Genomic DNA, 10,000 nt, shown 5'->3' with positions numbered 1-10,000 from the left:
AAGCTCTGGGGTCAAGAGTCGAGTCAGTGAGGTCAAGATGAGTAGATTTAATAGATTTAATACAGCATTGTTATGATTAATGATATAACCTTACAGTGACTGTAATCTGTTAATGTGTGTCAGTAGGGCACAAACAATCTTAATCATACTGGTATTTATCATTTTTACAGAAAAAAAAGAGGAACACAGGAACTCCATTATGGTGTTATGAATCCAAAGGCATATACATATCTCTCCTATATCACTATACTGTTATCCTTTCAGCCAGAGAGACAGAGGGAGAAAACCAGCGTTATGATGTCATTGATTAAATATGCAGATGCAGACGCTGCGAATGTTAAAATATTAAAAGTTATTTCAGACATTCGATGAAGTCTGACAGTAAGTTTGCAACTGTTTTAAATGTCGTAAGCTGGTGGCCTGATGTAAAAGAAGCAGTGGCTCTTCCTATCTCATGACCTTCAGGAGTGTTTCCTAGGGTCATTAAAATTGCATCTATAACCTCAACTTTCTAAATTGTTGGCATTATTGTGACATTGTAGCATCTTCTTCATCTCTCTAGGAATACTTAAGCCACATTAACACACTGGGATCTGATCACTATCTTTGGGTCACAGTGTTTGATGGGATTGAGCTCTGGACTCTGTTCAGTGAAATCAAGTTCTTCCACACCCACCTTGACAATCCACTTCTGTATGAGCTTCCTGTTATGCCTGAGAGCACTGTCGTAATGAAACAGGAAAGGGCTGTCCTCAAACTGTCGCCACACATTTACAAAGCGCAGAATTGTCTAGAATGTTGTGAAAAACAGTCTCATGCCTTTATTATTCAAGGCCAAACACTGGCACGATGCTTTTGGGCAGGTAGTGTTCTTCTTGGCACCCTCCAAAACCAGATTTGTCCGTCAGACGGCCAGATGGTAAAGTATGATTCATCACTCTAAAAAACGTGTTCGCACAGCTTCAGAGAGCAACGGCAGTGAGCTTTAAACTGCTCCAGCAAACACTCAACACTGCATGCTGATCTCACGACCGCGGACACGACTTCGCCAAGCTCCAGACAAACACATCGCTTTGAGAGCGATTCCTGACGCAGACTGGATCTCTGCCTTGCAAAAAAGTTTTTGCTTCGTGTGACGGTTACATTTAGCAACAACATCCATCTGCTGACCACTCGATCGGGGCAGACATCGTGCCTCCACAGTGCCAAGATTAGTGACACTTTAGTGTATCTTTCTGAAAGGACAGCTCTGAAAAAAAGTCGAAATGAGATTTACAATCAAAGTGGGGGCGCAATAGAAATTCATAGGTTAGGGAGTCCCAGTGGGAAATGTTGGTTCAATCACATGGAAGTTACATCAATCCAACCAGACACTGCCTAGAAAAGACCAAGCACAAACAAAAGAGCACTTGTTAGCGAAACTACAGAGAGGCCAGTGATCACTTTGAAGGAGTTGAGCTGCCGAGAATGAAGGTGAATCAGTCAACCACATCAAGAGCTCTGGAGAACACAGAGACACAGAAGGAGCTATTACTCAAACAGACCATCAGCAGATCCCCCACACTGCATTAGAGATGGCAAAGGCAGAGCATCCCTCAAGTACCTTTAAAATACAAAACGGGAAATAAACAATTGCATCTATTGGAAATCTGAAGGCAGATGAAAACATATCCACATGAGAGGACCTGGGTGAAACCACCACCACAGTGATTCCATTCAAGAGTATATGAAGACCAGCTAGACCACTCAAGAGCACTGAATGATGGGTTTGTGACTACTAAAGATAACACACAACAGAAATTCTTGTTTGTGTTATACAACCGAAAGACTGAATTAAGAGTTGTGCTACATCTCTGTTTTCATCCAGTTTGAATCAGTACGAGGCGAATCCCTGGAATGCTAATTATGGCTGGAGAGATATTTCTGACGGTTCTTCCACAGAGCTCTGGTGTTCAGAGTCTTCCCTCTCTCTGTGTTTGAGCACAGCACTCCTCCTACAAGGACGTGCTTGATGTCGGGCTCCGGGTGAGCGCAGCCCGAGGACGACCCTCAGAGTGCATGCGGTTCAGAATGTGGGCGAGACGGGCTGATGCTCAGTAAACAGGCTTCCTGAGCCGCCCCCTGAGGCCCGGGAGGCAGAGCTCGATAACATCTGCTGGTATTTCATGCTAGAGGGAATGGGTTTTGCATTTCCTTCCTCTGCAAGTGTGCTTTTCCGATCAATACGAGCAAGAGCCTGTCGGCTCCTCTGAAAGCACTGGGTAGCAGAACACTCTCCTGAAGGTCACGGGAGTTAGCGCAGGTAAAATCCTGATGATAATACACTACAGAGACGCATGCTGTTTACAGGAGCTGTGTGTGTGTGTGTGTGTGAGCTCTGAATTTATTCCTTTTTTGGCTGACAGTCTTGTATCATATTGTCTTTGTCCTAAGAGGGCTGAAGGCATCATTCACAGCTGATTCATCACAGATCTACAGATGCAAACTGGCTCTATGTAAACCAGGTTTGGTTAGCGGTTTAGTTTTTTTTTTAATACATTTTTTCTACTTAACATAATAAAGGCAATTTAGGCAATCTGCATAAAGTTTATATGGATATAATTTAAAAAGGTTATCAACTCCAGTCTGCCATCCCAGAATTCATTTTTACGTTAATAGAAGCCTCTGAGAGGCAAATGTCTTTTTCATGTGCCCTGTAAACCCACGTTACAGACCCATTAAACCCTCTCCAGGGTTGATCCAGCTCTATTTTTGTTTCTCAATTGCCCACATACCCCAGCTGCGGTTTTTTAATTCTAAAAAGGAGTTCTGCACGTTAAACTACACCGAACATACTCGCTGACGGAGAGTAATGATGTTTGGGCTGTAATACACTGAATGTTACTAACATCTGCAATTTGCAGTATGTGTACGGCTGAGACAGGGAGTGTGTGAAAGTGTGTATCTTAGCAGATTCTCCCATTTCAGGTTCAGAAGTGAATTATTCATTGGGTCCTTCCAGCAACTGGATCCAGCGTTTTCTTCTAGTCATCAGACGTGTCACATTATCCAGTGCACTTCCAAGATTTATATCTCTTTAGGATTAACATTAAGATCAAATGATGGCCAGGGAGATATTGAACGTCATCTGGGTGTACATTTTTATGGAAACATAAAAAGCCTTCCCTTGAACAGAAGAACATTTTTGTCCTCTGAGATCCACTTATAATGTTAGTGAAACAATTCTATGCAAAGATAAAAAAAAAAAAAAAAAAAAACATTTTAGTTTTTAATAACCATTTTCCAGAGTAAACGCTTTAATTAAAGATTATGAAAATATCATGCACTGAATTACACAATGATTTATATACACACTACCATTCAAATGTTTCTGGAAAGTAATGCTTTTCTTCAAGAATGCGTCAAACTCACAAAATGACTGGTGAGCCCTTCAAAATGTTCCAAAAATGTAAATAAATAAATGCTGATCTTAATGCAAATAATATTGAAAAATAGAAATATTGAAAAATAGTATACAGTGATACTGATGACTTCCTCTCTAGTCGAGGTTACGTGGAACATTTACATTTATAAATGGAAAAAGATATATATATATATATATATATATATATATATATATATATATATATATATATATATATATGACGCGGAAGTAGTGTCAAAAGAGTTTTCAGCTGTTGTTTGAAGACTGACAGGGATTCAGCGATCTGGATAAGGATGGGAAGATCAATCTTCTGGAGAGAGATTGTGAAGGTCTGTTCCTGACCGAAGCTGATGATTGTAGACGAACCTAGCTTGATGAAGCGGTGCTGTAGAGCTGGAGTGGATGAAAAGACAAGAAGCTGAGATAGAAGCCATGAGCCTGCATGACTGGAGAAGAGGACTTCAGGGAAGAGATCTAACTGAACTGGACGAAGATGAATCAAGGCTGTATCCTGGCTAAGTTTCACCAGCTTCAGGCCGAGACGGACGCCGTTATTCACATGAAGGTACAGGTTAGCATTCCCTGCGTGGAGAAGGTGAATCTGGAATATGGATAACTGCTCCCAGACAATGAGAAGCCCCCTTCGAGGCCCGAGCGTTTTCCACATGCCTGAAGAACAGCTTTAGGAAAGAAGGTGGTGTTCTTCTGCGATGGAAACCAGCTGCTTCTGCCTAACAACTGCAGCATGTCCTCTTCTCTCCACGATCACACCGAACACAAGCTAGCTGAAACATCAGCCTTCATCAAAGATGATAACATCAGACCTCTGGGTCAGGAGCTGTTCATTACAACGTGTTTAAACAAGCCTCCTCAAAGTAGATCTTTTTGGGAGGGATGTTTATTCAGGGTTCAATTATGGGAAAATGAATGATTAAGGCGTATGGTTCAGCTTGTGATGAACATGATCCAGCAGAAGCTTAAAACTCGAGTTTAAAGGGGAAAAAGCAAAACCTCTTCCTGCATATCTTGGGGTATACAGTAAATAGTGCAGTTTTTCCCAATATCTGAACGAGTGCAAATATTATATTGATTTTATATAAAAGTTACAAACTACAGTAACTTGCTGTAAGAACTGTTGTGCTTCTCAGATCAGCAGAGATTCGTTACTGAATGAATGACTTCCTGACGTTACAGATTTTATATATATATACACACACACATACACACACACACACACACACACACACACACACACACACACACATGATTTGAGGGGAATATGTGAGCTTCCAACATTATTACTGGAAACTAGTGCTGTCAAACAATTAATCATCATTAATCCAGGAGTAATATATCATTTACATGAATATAAAAATATACACATGAATACAAATATTTTCTAAATATATGCTGTATGTGTGTGTCTTTATATATTATTACATATATATTACGTAAACAAAAGCATTTATTTCGGATGCGATTAATTCCAGATGTAATGATATCAAATTCTCACAATACAGTATATATTGTGATAAAAAATTAAAAAGACAAATGAAGACTTGGAAATGAATGAAAACTGTGTATTTTTTAAAGTTAACTTATTCTATGTAATGCACTGTTAGAGTTCAACCCAAGATCTGATCTAAGAAAACTGACTTGTAGCTGAACTTTTTTTTATTTGTGATACTGTCCCAGTCTAAATTACACACCGGGCTTTCAGGAAGACAAACTAAAGCACTAAAGTGTTACCGGTTTTTCTTATTACATAGACGCGTGTTATCTGAGCAAACAGTTAGGAATTGAACTGCTTTAATCTCAAAGCTAACACATAAAGGTTCAGGGAGTCTTTGAGAGAAATGGCTTTGTTAAATCTGTCTCAAAACTGTAAGGTCAACAGAGTTATTGTTTTTGTGTGTGGTCAGTCCAAACATCTCGTCTTGTCTTTGTATTATTATGTTGACCTGCTCTTTCAGCTTCTCACATGAATATTTACCATGATATTGTCACCAGAGCCAAAGAAGTCGTCACACGAAGAACCTTATTAGTAAATATTTAGTGTCACACATTGACTAGACGTATCTCTGAAGTAAACATACACATACTTCTAACAATGTAAAACCATGGCCAACATTAGTAGAAGTGTTTTCAGTTGTGAGTCAATAGGAAATATCAGTTTATCATTTGCACACATTCATTTTGTGATCGCTGTGAGTGTGAGTGAGTGTGTGTGTGTGTGTGTGTGTGTGAGTATGTGTGTGTGTGTGTGAGTGTGTGTGTGTGTGTGTGTGTGTGTGTGTGAGTATGTGTGTGTGAGTGTGTGTGTGAGTGTGTGTGTGAGTGTGTGTGTGAGTGTGTGTGTGTGTGTGTGTGTGTGTGTGTGTGTGTGTGTGTGTGTGTGTGTGTGTGTGTGTGTGTGTGTGTGTGTGTGTGTGTGTGTGTGTGTGTGAGTGTGTGTGTGTGTGTGTGTGTGTGTGTGTGTGTGTGTGTGTGTGTGTGTGTGTGTGTGTGTGTGTGTGTGTGTGTGTGTGTGTGTGTGTGTGTGTTGTGTGTGTGTGTGTGTGTGTGTGTGTGTGTGTGTGTGTGTGTGTGTGTGTGTGTGTGTGTGTGTGTGTGTGTGTGTGTGTGTGTGTGTGTGTGTGTGTGTGTGTGTGTGTGTGTGTGTGTGTGTGTGTGTGTGTGTGTGTGTGTGTGTGTGTGTGTGTGTGTGTGTGTGTGTGTGTGTGTGTGTGTGTGTGTGTGTGTGTGTGTGTGTGTGTGTGTGTGTGTGTGTGTGTGTGTGTGTGTGTGTGTGTGAGTGTGTGTGTGTGTGTGTGTGTGTGTGTGTGTGTGTGTGTGTGTGTGTGTGTGTGTGTGTGTGTGTGTGTGTGTGTGTGTGTGTGTGTGTGTGTGTGTGTGTGTGTGTGTGTGTGTGTGTGTGTGTGTGTGTGTGTGTGTGTGTGTGTGTGTGTGTGTGTGTGTGTGTGTGTGTGTGTGTGTGTGTGTGTGTGTGTGTGTGTGTGTGTGTGTGTGTGTGTGTGTGTGTGTGTGTGTGTGTGTGTGTGTGTGTGTGTGTGTGTGTGTGTGTGTGTGTGTGTGTGTGTGTGTGTGTGTGTGTGTGTGTGTGTGTGTGTGTGTGTGTGTGTGTGTGTGTGTGTGTGTGTGTGTGTGTGTGTGTGTGTGTGTGTGTGTGTGTGTGTGTGTGTGTGTGTGTGTGTGTGTGTGTGTGTGTGTGTGTGTGTGTGTGTGTGTGTGTGTGTGTGTGTGTGTGAGTGTGTGTGTGTGTGTGTGTGTGTGTGTGTGAGTGTGAGTGTGAGTGTGTGTGTGTGTGAGTGTGTGTGTGTGAGTGTGTGTGTGAGTGTGTGTGTGTGTGAGTGTGTGTGTGTGTGAGTGTGAGTGTGTGTGTGTGTGCGCGCATTGGGGCGGTAGCACACATTGGTACAGAATGATACAGAAAGGACATGCAGTCATGTAAATATATAATAGCAGGGAAACATCAATTTCATAAAAGTAGATGTTAGTGTATTTAACCGCTCGTCGAGCTTCAGGAATCCGAATCACGAAGCATTGATTGATTCTGACACCCCTAGTTATAAACATCTCTGCGTTTAAAGCAGCTCTTGTCCTCTGTGCTCTCGAGCAGAGTTTCTCAGGAGCTTTCATGAAGCGTCTCTGAGTCATCGTTCTCCACACTTCTTCTGGACTTTGTCTGCGCTCTTAAAAAAAGGCGCTTCACAATACCACAGAAGAACTTTTTTGTCTAAGTGGTTCTATATAAAACATCTGAGTTTCACCTGTGTCCTTCATTTGCCAGTGTTTCTAAGTTCGAGTCTGTTCTTTTGGCCTTGTCTGGTATTGTGCGTCTGCGTGTCACCTGCCTTCTGTTCTGTTCTCTAGAGCGTAGCGTGACAGAGATCTCTGTGTGGAGCACTGGCTGCTCTCAGACAAACATTTCCAACATTTACGTCTTTATCTTTTCCTACCGATGGGATTATTTGTGGTCTGCAGCACCTGCCGCAGCTCACCTGGATCTGTCGCGGGGTCATCATGAACGGAGGCAGCGTGAAGGTGTGTTACCTGTGTGAGAACGTCCAGCTGACCCACGATGTGCTGGAGGGTGCTGGCGAGCGCAGCGGGAACGCTGTCCTGCTGACCGGCTCCAGGGCTCTTCTGTGAGGACTGACCGCCGGCTCCGGACTCCTGGGAAACAGTGAGCGTTACACGATACTAAAGGCTGATTAGGGTGACATCCAAAGTAGTTTGACCAAGAACATGCAGGTGTTGTATATAATCGACCAACTGAGGAGAGGGAGAATGATCAAAATATAGATAAAATGGTCCATATGGTCACCTTAGTTATTGATTAAACTTCTTGCTACTTGGATGTTTTAGGGAATTTACAAATCCTGGCTAGGACGTGTCCCGTGTAAATGGCGCGTATGGTCACTCTACGTTTGATGCATCAGCTGTTGATTGACGATGAGGTCAAAACAACAGAAGAACCTTTTCTAGAAAAGGAGAAAACAGACAGTGGCCATCTTCTCATCTTCACATCTGCTTCTGATGATAACTCGAGGAATCCTGTAAGCATGCTGTACTAGTTTAATGAAAGTCCTGAGGGAACTACAGTATTATAGACACAAACGAGACTAACAGCAGACAGAACATCACAGCGGCTCCATCAATAACACATATTACACCAATAAAGACTGATATTAAACCCAAGACCACAATGATTCAAGAATTACTTTTAGCACCTCCTATGGTACATGTCAGGTTTACATGACACTCACAGACGTATCTTGATTTTTGGGTTTAAGGGCAACAGACCACGCCGATTTTGCCCAAATTTTAGACATATTTTAGCATAATTTCTATAGTGAACTTATAAATTCACACTAATTCAATTGTGTATGATTACACCGAGCAGCAGCGAGCGCATCAAGTCACCACAAACTGATATTTAGTAAAATCTTTCAACAAGCTACGCCCGAGATGATTAGACTCACGTTCCCCTTAAACCTGAGTAACCTGAGAAGGTCAAACCTGGACTCATCTGAGCACAGAACACTAGTTGACTCTGAAACAGTGTGTTTTAAATGAGTCTTGATCCACAGGACACTACAGAGCTTCTGGAGCATGTTCACATGTGTCTTCATCATGAAAGATCTTCAGACGTCTCGGAGGACTGTGTTTACAGACAGAGGTTTCTGGAAGTATTCAGTAACGTCTGACAGAATCAAGTGATGATCGTCTGAGACCCGAAGACCACCAACATCTAACAAAGATCTTCAGCCTTGTCCCTTTCACAGATTAGTTACTGAATCTGTATATTATGTTCTGTACGATGAGATTTGCAAATCTTTTGCGATGGTGTTGAGGTCTCTTTACACACTCTTTCACAGACTGTAGAGCTTCTGCTCATCTAATGCATCGCTTCTATAACTAATCACGTTACAGACCTGATGTCAATTAACTGAGTTGCCAGATGTTCTCCCAGATGAATCCTTTAAAAATGTCTTGCTTTTTCAGCCCTTTGTTGCTCAAGTGCCAATTTTTTTGAGATCTGTAGAAGGCATCACATTTGAAATGAGCTCACTTAGTGAATAAAAGTGTAAGATTTCTCACTTAATTCAAACATTTGTTATGTTCTATATTTTCTATTAAATCTTTAACTAAATCTTTTAGGATTTTATTCAAATTTAAAAACATCCCAAACATTCGTATTGTAATCGACGGCTTCCAGCATGGACTGTATAGAAATGGTTCTTGAATGTTTGCATATTTTCACTACGACGCTTCTCAGATTCATCATCAGAACTGGTTTTTAAAGACGCGGTGCCCGTGCGGTCTGATGTGGTCAGAGGACACGTTCTTCAACGGGGAAAAATAAACAGGCTGCCGGCTCGTCTATACAAGAAAGACTCTCCTGCCATAAAACGCTGGCTGGACACATCTGGCAGACAGGTGCCACTCGAGTGCTTCTTCCTGGTCTGAGCTAGGTAAATATTTGCCTGCGTGACCCTGGTGATTTCCACACGCTGAACTCCACAGCACACTTACTGTAGTCACAGAGAGACCGGCGCAGTTCACTTTTTAAAACCTTTAGACCAAAGTCCACCGCTGCAGTCTTGTGAAATCCTGAGGGAAACACCGGTAGATGGTTATACTACATAAACCCTGGTTATATTTCTAAGTGACCGGATCAAGCATGTTAGTGGACAGGTAGTTAACCAACGTTAGCCAACCACCCAGAAACAACCAGCTTACAATGTGCAACACTACTCACATTACCTTCACTACAAATGTGTGCGCTCGTGTGCGTTTTCCAGAAGTTATGTCCAGATTAAAGCGTGAGGCGGTGTGATCGAGTGAAAGTATGAGGTGCGACCTGTCGCTAGACGAGGAGAAGTCTTCATCTTCCTCTGGATTCATTCACGTGGAACAGAAGAGCCGAGTTAAGCTCTGGTTAAACTCTGATTCTCCTCTGTCCTCCAGTGAAGGTGTATTTCTGCAGTGCCGGGTAAGAGGCCAGGTCAAATATTGACTTACAGTGAAGTATAGCCTTATATAAACCACATGTGGCTGCTCCGGCACACT

General features: G+C 42.1%; 1 protein-coding gene across 3 annotated transcripts in view; it reads right to left on the bottom strand.

The window, feature by feature from the left end:
* The window catches only part of poc1a (POC1 centriolar protein A), a 36,750-nt gene that overhangs the window by 2,786 nt on the left and 23,964 nt on the right, over positions 1–10,000 (bottom strand). For 2 of the 3 annotated variants that reach the window (XM_043251950.1, XM_043251951.1), the window contains exon 10: positions 7,478–7,600. The exons of the other annotated variant lie outside the window; for it this stretch is intronic. In XM_043251950.1, the coding sequence (XP_043107885.1) occupies positions 7,478–7,600 (123 nt within the window). The remainder of the gene's footprint in view (positions 1–7,477; positions 7,601–10,000) is intronic. 3 annotated transcript variants of the gene reach the window in all.

Source organism: Puntigrus tetrazona, chromosome 11 (assembly GCF_018831695.1).
Source record: "Puntigrus tetrazona isolate hp1 chromosome 11, ASM1883169v1, whole genome shotgun sequence".
NCBI lineage: Eukaryota > Metazoa > Chordata > Actinopteri > Cypriniformes > Cyprinidae > Puntigrus > Puntigrus tetrazona.
The sequence above is the reverse complement of the archived record's forward strand: the minus strand, read 5'-3'. Positions and strand labels throughout refer to the sequence as shown.